Below are 14,845 nucleotides of genomic sequence, written 5' to 3'. Positions count from 1 at the left end.
GCCCGCTCGCTTCCCATGCAAGTGAGCCCGGATTCGATTCCCGGCCGGGTTGGAGATTTTCTCCGCTCGAGGCTGGGTGCAGTGTTGTCCTCATCACCATTTCATCCTCATCACCGGCAATGGCGCGCAAGTCACCCAATGTAGTGTCGACTGAAATAAGACTTGCACCTGGTGGCCGAACTTCCCCGGATAGGGCATCCTGGCCAACGATGCCATACGCTCATTTCCATTTCTTTTTTCTCAAGGTGAAAAATAAGCCCTGAAGTAGATAAAATGAGACCCCTGGTGTGTATGTCAGATTTAGCTGAAACATTTTTCGATGCTTGGTTTTAACAGATGGAAGAACCAGGTAGGACATTGTATTGTTCATCGCACAAAGACAAGGCAGAGAGAGAATGAGAGAAATAATATATGTACGAAAGTTAAATCGGAGGAAAGCTCAAGTGTGTAGGGTAGTGAGTGGTGCGATGCAAGAGGTACAAGCTATTTCTTTTGTAGAACTTGAATTTATTCTTTGCTCTATGTGGCGCAGAGCTGGGTTTTTTCTCTTTTTTTTAAAAAAAAATCTTTTTTCTGCTAACCTCAGTAAAAAAGATCTTTGGTATTTCGAGAGCCAGTAATATGCAATAAAAAGAGAATTCGTGTTACTCAAGTTTGAAATAAGCTTTCTCACTAGCAGGGAACAAGTATTTAATGTATTATACGTAATAGGAGAGTCCCTTTTTTAAAAATGCGTTTAATTTTACTGCGTTTATATATTCTTCTAATGATAATGCAGTGTAGTAGTCGAGTATAAAAATCCTGCATGTTGGCCGCCACTCAAAGATTCGTATTTCCCGGGCAAGTTCTATCGCTTCTTGAGCCGTAGTTGCACACACACGAGCTAGACACAAGTGTTATCTTAATCTGCATAAACATCTCTGTGACATCATGATGCATTGCAATCGTGTTAAACAGTGCTATTTTCCGTAGATTCCTTCGTAGTTTTAGAAACACAATTACAACATTTGTACATTTCTGCGGTGTGTTAAGTACTCATTTTCCGTAATTACTATGTGTTCATGTGATATAGCTGCAACCAAAGAGTTTTTCCCCGGTTTATCATTTAAATTTTTTTGAAAGACGTGTGATGTGAGGTTGTATGCGCGATCTTTGTATCCGGACGCCAACAGCAATAACAATATCTTTGCCGTGTTATTGTTTTTCTCTTTACTATGAGTTTTATATTTGCTTTTTTAAAACGTATTTTGCAAAGCATGATACAGCTTCTGACTTTTGGCAAGCGTGCAGTAACAAACACGCTAAATATATATATTAAAACAAATACTGGAAACACGCTGTCAATCGATTTGGACCCGAAATGGGAAATAAAGAACGTGAAAGAAATTGTTGCAACCGAGTTAGGACTGACACCAGAAGAAGTAAAGATAATATTTGCTGGGAAGGAACTGGATGATTCTATTGTAATAGAGGTATGTTCCCAATAATATATTTTCAAAAGAACCGTTGATTATTATTGATGATGTAAGAGACCTTTAATTCATATAATAATAATGTTTGTGTGTCATCAGAGGGCATTGTCACTACATGTGATAAGGCAGTCTGTCAGTTGAGTGCCGTGTTTTTTATATACAAGTGACTCATATAGTGCAATCCCTGTTATCACCCGCAGTATCAGTGTGATTTTTCTTGGTGTTTCGGTACTGATGTGACTGAGTTGTGGAATGATGGAATATTTACAAATGCAAATTTCTTACTTTGGACGCAGATTTCAGTACTTGTTAAAGAATTGCATCTCTTTGTGATCATTGTTGTGATAGGCAACAGTAATGCTTAGCTGTCAGTTGTGTTGGTTTGTTGCCATCGTTAACAAGTAACAAAATTCTATAGAAAGCATCTTACTGGCTCTTATAGTATAACAAGTATAAACTATGATGGATGTATAGTTTAAGATTAGTAAATTTAATTTGTAAAATACCTATTGTTGGTAACCAATCTTTATTCAAGAGTACAGCCTCCCACATACTTGTCTAATCGTAGTTAGTGTTCAGTATCTTAAGAACACCTTGTATCATGACATTACATTCTAACTTACATTCTTTCCTGTGAAGCTTGTCACTGGTCCATCTTCAGCTCTTCCAAATTTCGCAGAAGTCTTCCCCCCTTTTACATATAGATAAAAGAAACAGCAGAGACTTTGATTTTGTGGTAAATTCAAGATTAATACTATAATGACATGACTTACAGTTTGACAGAGCAGCCTATTTGATGTGTTTAACGTATGTTACTAAATTGTAAGTTGGTATGTTTGTGTTTTTCTGGATGTGTTAAAAACAACACAAGGGAGGGAGAAAGACATAGTGAATTGTTACCTTTATTCCTTTCAGTATTTGTTTACGTTAAATACCATGTCAAGTACAACAGACAGTTAAAAATAAAGTTATGACATAGGTACACTGAGTGAAATGACAGAAACTAAACTTACTTACAGGCCAAATACATTATCTCACTGAAATATTTGCTCCATATAATTAGTAATGTCAATGGAAACAGTTATAGTAGGAAATAGTAATCCTAACTTCGAAATTCAGTAGTTGTTCCTCAGAGAGGAAAGAGAGATTTGATGGGGAATGTTGGAAAGGGATTCAGACCTTCGACTTAGAGTGGCCACAGTTGTAAAGAAAAATGGGAAGATCACATGAAAGAGAAGATTGCAGAGACAGTAAAAAGTTAAAACTATTACACTTGTAAACACTTTATCAGCTTCAGGTCACAAATGATCAAGAGTAAAACAGTGCAAGGTATATGGTTCAAAGAAAGAGAAATGGAAAATGCAGAGAATAATGAAATTAAGAAATAGGAGAAAAGCTAAAGAGGAATGTAAATAAATAATTAAATTCTACCATGTACCAAAGAGAGGAAAGTAGAGGATGATTGTTAACAGACTGTATTTCCAGGAGGGTAACAAGGTAATGGAATATGTTGGAGAGCAAATTCCCATCTCAGGGTTCAAGCAAGCTAGTAATGGGAGAGGAATCTTAACTGCTTTTGTGGACAGCAACCATTCAGTTCTGTTGATGTAGATCATGATCTGCAGCTTAGTTCCAGATGTTCCTCTTGTGTAGCCACTAATTTACACCCTCTACTTGACTCCAGACCAAAAAGCCCCAGCGAGTTCCCAGAACATTCTAGAAATTACCATCTGAGTTGCGATTCTACAAATGAGCCTAGTGGTCGTAATCGCTTCTGACATTCCCTGGAAGCATGTGAGAAGTGTCTTGGATCCCAGGTGATAGATATTGTCAATGTCATTCTGAGTAATGATTTGCAACTGATTATGAGCTTCACTTTCGATTGCTCCTGGGATGGTGCCCTCCACCTGGCAGACAGTTTCTCTCAGAATACATTCAAAGTGCATGTTCAGTCCTTCCTGTCTGTTTACATAACAGGGTTTACTGCATTCTTAAAGATTGAATCACCCATAGGTAGTAACCTCTTTCCTCTCAATTTCTGCCCAGTGTTGATTGAAGAGAGTTTGTAGCTGAAGCAGGGAAACTTTTAATCATTAAAAATTTGTGGCTGGTTGCTGTCCTAACACCATCAGCATTAAAAAGCGTACTTTAGGGATCCTATGCAGTGGCTTATTTTAACATAATTTCTGGAATGGAACCCTCTTGGAACATTTTTCCATCACAAAGTGTCTAACCTGAGGAAGGTAAAGAGGTATAAATTGGGTTGCAAAACCACACGTTCTTTGAAACACTACATTGACCCTGTACTACTCTGCCGCAGAATATGCGTCTTCTGTGTAGAATAGATCAACCAATGGTAAAAATGTTAATCACTGGATGCCTAAAACCCACACATGTTGATAATGTGTCCTGTCTTGCTGGCTATGCACCTCCAATTACTCTTCAAGAAGTTACTGGTGATACAGAATGACTGAAATTTGGAAACACTCAAGATCGTCCACAGCTTGGCCATCGATAGTCTCAATCTAGATTGAAATCGAGGAAAACTTTCCTCCAGGCACCAAAGCCTTTGGAAGCACCCCTGGATAAGGCAAGACCTTCATTATATAAATCTAAGCACCAAAACTGCATGGATCCATGTGAACATCTACCATACGCTACAGTGTGGACTACGATGTTTGGAGGTGCCTTAACTGAATTAGAACTAATGTTGGCAGGGCTAAGTCATTGCTTAAGTCAAGAGGCTTCACAACAGAGGACAGCAAGTGCAAGTGTTTCTAAGAACAAATAGTCAGCCAGAAGAATAATGCCCTCTCTGTCCAGTTTCATGCTCAGAACAAGATTTATTGCTTACCAGTGACAGTGCACTAAGTTTAGCTCTGTTTTGGAGAGGTTTGACCTGAATGTAGGTTTGATCAGTTACTTTATCTCGTTAATTTTTTTAAATCTGGGTACAATAACTATGATCGTTATGTAATCATTTATGTATTTAGTTATTTATATATTTAGCATTCTTGTGATGCAGTGGGAAAAAACGTGCACTCCAGGGAAGTTGTTCAGCAGTCTCCTTCTTCAGATTTAATCATTTGACAGTGACACTTATGCCAAACTGAAACTACCTGCACCATAGAAAAGCTCATGTGAATAAGTTTTCTGCAACCTCATGAACTTATAAAGAATTTTTTTTAAATATTAGTTGGCACTAAAAAAATTCAATCTCCACAGCCATTACATTATGAAGTAACTAAGTAACGGTGTTGAGAGCTGATAAACATAGTGGGATCTGCCCATTTGAGACTTTGTGAGCATGTTCTACTATTTGCTACAAATAATGATAATATTGATTAGGTTTGTAATCAGAAGGAATGTGAAAAAAGCTTGTGCATTCAAGTTGTAAAACACAGACAGATAATCCCAAGGGTTCAAAACTCGAAAACGCTTATACCTGTATACAGCTGTACTTTTTTCTTGCATTATTACTCCTGTTCTGAATTATTACTCCTGTTCTGAATTCTAATTTCACTTCCTTCATTGCATCTTCAGCTTGAAACTAAATCCATAAAGACAAGAAAATCCTGTTTTTCTTCATTCACTTTGTTGTACCTATTTTTCTCTAGTGACCTTACATTCCTAATGTCCTCCCATAGTTGCTTGTGGCATTCCAAATAATTTTGTTGCCTAATACGGTAGATTTTTATTTTTTCTGTCTTGTATTGTTTACCCAACATTTTAAACAAAAGAGGGTGGCGAACTGGTCCCGCATTTACAAAGTGTCAAGTTCAAATCCCATCCTGCCATCCAGAAATAGGTTTGACATTTTTGTAAATTGATTAAGGTTAATGTTGGGATGGTTCCTTTAGAAAAAAATGCAGTTGCTGTCTTTGTCCGATCAGAGTTCGTATTACACCATGAATGACCTTGTCAACAACACATGAAACCCTAATCTGTTGCCATCACTGTTTTTGAGTGTGGTATCAACTTGATAATGTAAAACAGTTTATCTGCTCACTCCGTCTTTGGCAATATTAGAAAAATTAATTTCTAGTAGTTCAGTTTGCACATATGTTATAAATGGACATCAAGTTCAGTTGATCTATCCTGAATCCTTCAACAATTACAGTGACCCTAAATATATCTTCTTATTTTAGTTTTTTCCTCGTTCAGTGGAAAATATGCATGTTATCTCAACGTGATGCAGAACATGCTGAGTTAATGTGTAAGCTACTTCTTTTACGCATTTCTGTGGTTACATAGTGCTCTTTTATATAGATGTCTTAAAAGCTTTTTGCTGTATGATTAATATAAAATCCCTTAGTTATTGGCTTAACAGTGCAAAATGGAGTGGGAGGGAACCAGAGACAGAGACTCTTATATGCAGTAATATATGTGATAGATTTTGATGTTTAAGGAGTCATATGTTGATTTGTTGCCCCTTAGATTCTTCACATCATTCGGCAAATTGTCAAAAATTTTTATAGCCCCGCAGTTCTTTTTTTCCGCCTGTATCATTGTTAAGGCTGGTTAATGGACACTGCATCTTCCATTACTGTATTTAGCAAAGTTAATGTTTTTAAACTGTAAATTACTATAGTGGGTACTAGGATTGAAATCACAGATATAGCTTGTTGATTTATACTTTACTTGCTTTCCTTGAACTACTAGAGGTGAATGCTGGAATAATTACATATATCAGGCCATAGCTGACTTCCTTTGCATTCTTGTGAAATCCAAGATTGTGGTCTGTCTGTAAAGGCCACATCATAAACAGGATAGATCTTATTGCCTTGTTGAAGTGTACGTCAATCAGTAATCTGTCAAATGCAAGGGTTTTAGGTTGATTTCATTTTTATGTATTCTTTATAATTTTCTCTTTTTGTTGTTTTTTGTTCATCCTTGTATTCTTTTTTCCATTTATTTAGTATAACTTTATTTGCCCCAACCCTTTACAACCATCCGATTTATTGTAATATGTCCCATTCTTCTTCAGATGAACATCTTATTCAAGAGCTTTTGTTGATCATGGCATGAAATATGTTTATGTAGTACTTTCTTTGTATGTTGTCTCTTCATAGTTCCTACACTGAACTTAGTTACATTCTTTATCATGAGTGGATCATGATTCATGCTGATATATGGGCTTGATAAAGTGTTATTTGTATTTTAGTTAACATTCACTGCAATGCTGCTGCATTAAATGGATAATAAGTCAATTCATTGAATATGTAAATGGATTAATAATAATAATAGTATTGCTGTTATTGGGCTATCAGATATTCAGGAACTTGCAGAAATTCCACTATATATGGATGACTTCAAAGTGTACAAAAACTAATGCATCTTAAAAACAGTTTTGTTGACAGAACTATCTCCGCATACCGCCAAGGGGGCTAAGGGAGAAACGTGTGTTGACTTGTGCAGATTTGCCCAAGAGTAATACAGGGTGATTATAATTAAACTTTCAAAACGCTGTAGAAATAACACCACTGGTCAGAATGACGACAAATTGCAACAGAATATTATCAGAGAAGAGGGAAAATGTATGGCAGAAGAAGAAAAAAGTGTGAAAATTGATCAATAGATGTTGCTGTATCTGTCAGAATACATCAATGAAAACACTTTTTATGCGCACGACCCGCTGAAGTTAGTATAAACATGCCGGGTACATGGTTTTTCCTCCTTTTGCATCTGTAACTTTCGCCATGACTGTCTCAATGCAGGATCGCGCTCTGTTTGTAAAGCTGGTGATTGTGCACATGTTGCAGAAGTTCCAGACACTGAAGGGTTTGAAAAAAAGGCGTTGGTCCGATGATTGCCGTGGGTCTGGAGAAAATGATTCAGAAATTCTAAAAGACTGATTCTTTTAGTGTGCAACTTGGTAGAGGGAGGAAACAAATTGATTCAATGTCAGTGGCAGCAGCAGCGCAGGAGGAGGCGAGTGGTGGTGTGCAAATGTATAGTGCACGGAGAAGTGCCCAAACATTGCACATACCCATGAGCACAGTTCGTAAAATCCTACAAAACATCCCTCTTTGCTATCCATTAAAAATTACTCATGTACACAAGTTACTTCCTGTTCACCTGCCAGCAAGAGAGACCTTTGCTTCAGAATTTCTTGCGCGCGTGGAAGTGGACAATGATGGGCTGTGGAAGATTTTGTGGATAGACGAAGCCCACTTCCATCTGACAGGAAATGTCAATACACAAAATTGATGAATATGAGTAATGGAAAATCCACAGGCAAATCGTCCAGTACCACTTCACCCTGAAAAGGTCACTGTGTGATGCAAGTTTACAGCATCATTTATCACAGGGCCGTATTTTTTCAAAGAGACAAATGCTTCTGGCCCTGTTACCTGTACTGTCACTGGTAATCGCCGTGACTGTCTTATGTGCAACCATGTTATTCCAGCTCTCCAACAATGTGGATGTGTGGATTGGATCATTTTTATGCAAGCACATTGCAAATCCGGTTAAGCAGCTGCTGAAGTGCCATTTTGGAAATGCTAGAATTATCAGTTGCCATTTCCCTACAGCCTGGCCATCCCTATCACCTGATCTTAATTCGTGTGACTCCTGGCTGTGGGGCTGTCTGAAAGAGGCTGTGTTCAGTGTTCTGATTGTAAACTTAGCTGCATTGAAAGCTCACATTGCGCAACACATTCTGAACATGATGCCGGAAACACTTCGATCAGTTGTGGAACATGCTGTTTCTCAATTTTAGCTTGTTGCAGTGATTGATGCTTTTTATGCGGATTTGACCTCAAGACAATTAAAAACTGATTTTTCCCATCCAATGGGATATGACCTTACCATGGTGAATGGGCTTACGTAAGTAACAGTATGACACCTGTACACCCATGCACACTGAGTTGTACAGTTTGTTTAACATCTAACATACACCTTAGGCATTGTTGTATGATTCTTTTCTCGTTTGTAATCGAGCGCTATTAATAATGATGCTTACAGTGCCATCTATTGCTACATTTTGTAACTATTTATTTTTCTTCTGCTGTATGTTTTCCCCATTCTTCGATAATATTCTGTTACAATTTGACATCATTCTGACCAGTGGTGTTATTTCTATAGCGGTTTGAAAGTTTAATTATAATCACCCTGTATTATAACAGCTGAAATAGCTGCTGTACTTTCACCCAGGCAGGATACTGATAATGTTATCTTATGGGGACATGAGCAATGTAATGATTGTATGGACAAGCAGAATTAAATTCAAAAGAATCTGTGTTTACTGTCTGATCCACCATATCGCACACTCGTTGCTGATCCAGCAAAAAGGGGTTGAGAGAAAACTAACTACCTCCTGAGAAAAATGCTGCATTGCAGGAGAATATCGAGATCCTTAACACTTGACGTGCTGTCCCTTCTAGTTGTGTGGCATTCCATAGATCCACAAGGCTTGTGGTCAGTAACATTTTGGCATATCGTGTTGCAAAATACCCAGTTACCGGTACTCTGTTGAACTCACTAGTAGATCAGTGTGTATATCACATTAGAAACTCTGTGAATTTCTTACATCATTTAGAATTATTCGATTTGAATGACTCTGATGTTTTAGTAAGTTTTGATCTCATCTCTCTCTTCACTCGCTTTCATCTGTCGGATTTGTTTTGGTTAATTTAGATTAGCTTTGGTGTTGAATTAACTAATCTATTTTGACACATGTTGACTTCCATTTATTTTTTATTAAGAGATTAGCTGTATGGGCAGATACATGGAATTGTGATGGGGAACCCTTTGTCACCTATTACTGTCAATCTGTTTATGGAAGATTCTGTTGAATGTTCCCTGGAATTGGTGGCATTTAAACCTGCCTGCTTTATCAGATATGTGGACGGTACTGTTATTTGGCCTCATGGCAGTGAAAATGTATGTAGCATTTTAGAACACCTGAAGTCATTCCACCCAAATATTCACATCCTTATAGAGGTGAAAAAGGATGGCTATCTTCCCTTCTTTGATGTATTTGTTAGAAGGCAGGTTGATGGTATGTTTGGACGGCTCAAGAGGAATATTTGATACTATTTGTTCGCTTTGACCAGTGATGTAATGTTAATGGCTGCTGTGACATCACTGTTCAGAACCAATGATTACCATCAAATATTCCTCATTGTCTGAGAGTTGCCACCATCTGGCTCAGCATAAAGGGGTACTGTAAACTTTAGTTCATAGTGCCCATGTCACCTCAGACATTGAAAGTTTGTCAGCTGAGTTAACCTACCCAAAATCACCTTTGCCAGAATGAGTATGGTGAAAAACAGATGAGAAGTGTGTTGTGCTGTCAGCTAACTGTGAACCTGGTGAATGATGAAAATAACTTGGTGGTGCCTAAGTCAGCGGCCTTTTTGACATCAGCAGATAGTATTTCCAACAGGATTGGTCACATTCTGCAGAAACACTGTGTGAAGTATGTTTTTCGGCAACCACTTAAGGTTACAGCCCTTTTAGGGCCTGTAAATGGTCTTGGTTTGTGTAAAGTGATTGTTTACTGTTTCCCTTATCCCATGCAGTTGAGGTCTGTCGTACATTAATCAGAACATCAAGGCTGTGGAAGACTGTTGTATAGAACACAAGTATCACACACGCTTACTACAGCCAAATGAATCTGTTCTTTCAGAACATTACCTTGATAGCAGTCATCACCTGGAATATAAGAGCACAGAGATTCTTGTGCGCACTTCCAAGTGTTAGGATGTGTTATTAAGGAAACGAGTAAGTGATCTTATAAGAAGTGATGGAGATTTTTGCTTAAATTCTGTGTGGAATTCTACTTCTTCCTTGGTTAAACAGCAGAGAGACAGAGTTAATGCTACTTACTTACACTCTGGTAATTAATAAGCACTATTGATAGCTACTCACATTGATCATCTTTCGTTGTTTGGTGGCATTAGTGTATATGGTGTTTGTGTGTTTTTTCTGAATATGCTATATTATAGTTCTTGATCAGTGTAGCCCTCTCCCTACCCACTCCTCCAAACCAAGGGTTTAAATTTCCTCACGCACCACTCTCTTGTTGCATTTGTGCCTTGAAAATGGCGAGGTGTTCACCTTATGAAATGTTGGTGGTTGTCAGAGATGTCACCCAGCTACATTCTCGCAATGGAGTGAGGAGGTGCAGTCGTTAGCATACTGGACTTGCAGGACTTGCCTTCGTGATGACGATGGTTCAAACTTGCATCCAGCCCTCCTGATATAGGTTTTCCATGATTTCTCTAAATCGCTTCAGACAGATACCGGGATGGTACCTTTGAAAGGACATAGCCGATTTCCTTTCCCCATCCTTCCCTAATCCGAGTTTGTGCTCTGTCTCTAATGACCTCACTGTTGATGGGCCATTAAACACTAATCTCCACAGGGGACTGATGACCTCAGAAGTTCAGTCCCATAGTTCTCAGAGCCATTTGAACTAATCTCCACATTCTTGTAAGTTGTTTGAACATTTTATGCACCAGTAGAAATCCCAGTTTGACGCCATCCACAGAGTTGGATCGAGTTTTAAAGGCATTGTGAAAGACGACAGCATCATCTAGACCATGAATACCTTGGCTATACCTTAGGTCAGATAGACTGTTAAAATTGAGAAGCTTGACATAAGCAGAGCTTGTGTAGGAGAACATGAAAACTCATTTTGATTTATCATTGATGTAGATATGTTGCATTTGCCCAGAAAACATGGTCAGAGAGAACTTTTGGCAGGCAGATGAAGAAGGAAAAACACACATTAGCAGACTATTAAAGAAAGTAAGTAACCTCTCTGATGGGAGTCAACACCCAAAAGCTGTTGAAAATACAACTATGCATCAGTATCAGAAAACAGCTACACAAACTTAATAGAATGATGAAACAGGAATGAGAAGCACAGGAATTAGCCATGACATCAACTGCTATCAAAGCCAGAGAAATCAGCAGAAGATCTCAGGTATGGACTTTGTAAGCAACATGTCTGGAGCTGTTTTATAAAGAATGCAATTGCAAATTACAAGCAGAGACAGTGATAGACTTCAAATGATACATTAGAACTAATGCCAGAAATACTATCTGTCATTGGCAAAGATCTGGTGGGATCATAAGCCAGAAAAAATAGACAACACCGAAGAAGCCAAACTGATTTGAGATTTCCAAATTCGCACTCACAGAACACTGGAGAGTACCATCATGGCATGCATTTTTTAATTATTTATTTATTTTATTGCTTTCGCAGTATTATTCTGACCACAGGAAATCACTACCGTGAAAGGAATAACTATTTGCTCTGTCATCGCTCCTAATAGAAATACTACTTTCTTCCTTCTCTTACCTAAACTATATACAGTATATACAGGGTGATTATAATTAAAGTTAATCTTTCAAACCATTGTAGAAGTAGAAATAACACCACTGGTCAGAATGACATCAAATTGCAATGGAATATTGTTGGAGAAGGGGGAAAACAAGGCAGAAGAAATATAGTTACAAAATGTAGCAATAGATGGCACTGTATGCATCATAATGTAATAGTGGTCTGCAACAAATGACAAATAAATCAAACAACATTGTCTAAGGCGTACATTTGACATTAAACAAACTCTACAACTCAGTGTGCATGGGTGTACAAGTGTGATACTGTTAGTTGCGTAAGCCCATTCACCAAGCCAAGGTCATATCACATTCAGTGGGAAAAATCAGTTTTTAGTTGTCCTGAAGCCAAAAACCGCATAAAAAGCACCAATCAAAATCAAATCGGATTATTAATTTCCATGTAACTGGCGCAAAACATGTTCATTATGCTGCCCACCATTTTCTGCAACAACTTGAAATCGAGAAACATCATGTTCCACAATTGATTGAAGTGTTTCGAGGGTCGTGTTCAGAATGTGTTGCGCAATGCATGCCTTCAATGCAGCTAAGTTTGCAATCGGAATACTGAACACGACATCTTTCACATAGTCCCACAGCCAGAAGCCACATGGATTACGATCAGGTGATCAGGACGGCGAGGCTGTAGGGAAATGGTGGCTGATAATTCTAGCATTTTCGAAATGGCACTTCAGCAGCTGCTTAACTGGATTTGCAATATGCAGAGGTGCACCATCTTGCATAAAAATGATTCCATCCACACTGTTGTGAGCTGAAATGACATGGTTGCTCAAAAGACAATCATAGCGCTTACCAGTGATGGTACAGGTAACAGGACTGGAAGCACCTGTCTCTTTGAAAAAATATGGCCCTATGATAAATGATGCTGTAAACCTGCATCACAGTCATCTTTTAAGGATAAAGTGGTATCAGTTGAATAGAGTGTGGATTTTCCGTTGTCCATGTTCGACAATTCTGTGTATTGATCTGTCCTGTCAGATGGAAGTGGGCTTTGTCCACAAAATCTTCCATGGCCAATCATTGTACTTCCATGTGGGCAAGAAATTCTAAAGCAAAGTTCTCTCTTGCTGGCAGGTCAACAGGAAGCAACTGGTGCACATGGGTAATTTTGAATGGATAACAAAGAAGGATGTTTTGTAGGATGTTCGGGCAATTCTCCATGCACTATGCATCTGCACACCATCACTCATCTCCTCCCACCCTGCTGTGGCCACTGCTTCCACTGACATTTAATCAATTTGTTTCCTCCCTCTACCAGGTTGCACACCAAAAGAACCCGAATTTCCGAATAATTTTCTCCAGACCCACAGCAGTCATCAGATCAATGCCTTTTTTCAAACCCTTCAGTGTCCAGAACTTCTGCAGAGCAACATGTGCACAGTCATCATTTTTGTAATACTGCTTTACAAGCAGAGCGCAGTCCTGCATTGAGACACTCATGGCGAGCGTCGCAGATGTGAAAGGAAGAAAAGCTGTATACCTGGCGTGTTTATACTTACTTCAGTGGGTTGTGCGCATGGCAGGTGTTTTCATTTACGTATTCTGACAGATACTGCGCCATCTATTGATCAATTTTCACACTTTTTTATTTTTCTTCTGCCATACGTTTTCCTCATCTTCTGATAATATTCCATTGCAATTTGACGTCATTCTGACAAGTGGTGTTATTTCTACAGCGTTTTGTGGGTTTAACTTTAATTATCACCCTGTACATCAAACATGAAAATTCTTATACAGTATGCATATTTTTAATCCTTGTTATTTCAAGTGAACTGAAGTGTGACTGAGGACAGGTTATAAATATTGTGAATAAAAACATATCAGTTACATAAATAATCAAAATTTGCAAATCTAAAACTGCAACTCTGTTAATAAGTGTGTGGTAGACCTTTCAAAAATCCAATATACCACGTTGTATCCCTGCTTTTTCACTGTCTAACAACGTATTCTATTACTGAGAAAATAAGTTATTTGATGAACTATTTGACACACAGGATTTTTGTTTCTACAGTAATCTTAGTGGGCTTTAATGGAACATGAGGGAGATCAGTTGTCCTAAAAATCTGATCATAAAATTAGAACTCAATGTCAAAGCCATTTAAAGAATGCACACCCTACAGTTAATCAAAATAACTTAACTTACCAGTGTGTGTAAGTATTATTGCAATTCCAGTATTTTATGTCATTCAATGTGTGATTTATGTATATTGTAATGTTTTACAAGAACTTTCCTAAGCGAGTCTTTTGATAGGTACTTTGGGTAAGGCCAGAGTCAGTCGCTGTTAAGCCACAGTCAGAGTAAGTCACCAGAAGGCAATAATCATTTAGTATGAAACATTTACAGTTAGTCAGCACTATGTCACAGTCAAGCTAGATCTTTGATGAGATTCATTAATTCGTGTTCAGAATTACTGGTAAGTTACTGTCAGAGTTAGTCTCCACTTCCTCTTCATATTGTTAATAGTGGGACCCACAGCCATTAGTTTTTTGAATGAAGGCAATGTTTTCCCTCATAGGCTGAATATTTGTTGAAGCTCTTCTTAGTTACACAACCATTCTCAAGTGTTTACCGAGAGCAAGGTGTCGTAGACAAACGTCAGCGATCCCACACGAAATCCTTCTGTTCGTATTGGTTTACAAACTATAGTAGAAGTGCTAATGAACATATTGTTAAGAAACTGAGCACCACAGCCATTAGTTTGTTGAATGAAGGCAACATTTCCCCACGTAGGCTGAATATATGTTGGAGTTCTTCTTAGTTACATAACCATTCTCAAACGTTTACCCAGAGCAAGATGCCATAGACATGAAAATGGCAGTGAACTCATATGAAATGCTTCTGTTCATGCTGGTTTACAAACTGTAGTAGAAATGCAGTTGGACATATTGTTAAGAAAGCTAGTGTTAATACTACCACTTGTATAAGTAGAGTAGATTCAGTGGAGTGTATGTAAACTAAAGACCTTATTTTGAATAAGCAGTGGATCTTGAGAAATGCAAAC

At 38.1% G+C, this 14,845-nt stretch overlaps 1 protein-coding gene across 1 annotated transcript in view; it reads left to right on the top strand.

The window, feature by feature from the left end:
• Window positions 1-1,177: 1,177 nt before the first annotated feature.
• Window positions 1,178-14,845, top strand: part of LOC124605682 (E3 ubiquitin-protein ligase parkin) — a 57,451-nt gene continuing 43,783 nt past the window's right edge. The window contains exon 1 of the mRNA XM_047137538.1: window positions 1,178-1,472. Coding sequence (XP_046993494.1) covers window positions 1,215-1,472 — 258 coding nt within the window. The 5' untranslated portion in view covers window positions 1,178-1,214. The remainder of the gene's footprint in view (window positions 1,473-14,845) is intronic.

Source organism: Schistocerca americana, chromosome 3, assembly GCF_021461395.2.
Source record: "Schistocerca americana isolate TAMUIC-IGC-003095 chromosome 3, iqSchAmer2.1, whole genome shotgun sequence".
NCBI lineage: Eukaryota > Metazoa > Arthropoda > Insecta > Orthoptera > Acrididae > Schistocerca > Schistocerca americana.
This window is presented reverse-complemented; position numbering and strand designations above follow the sequence as displayed.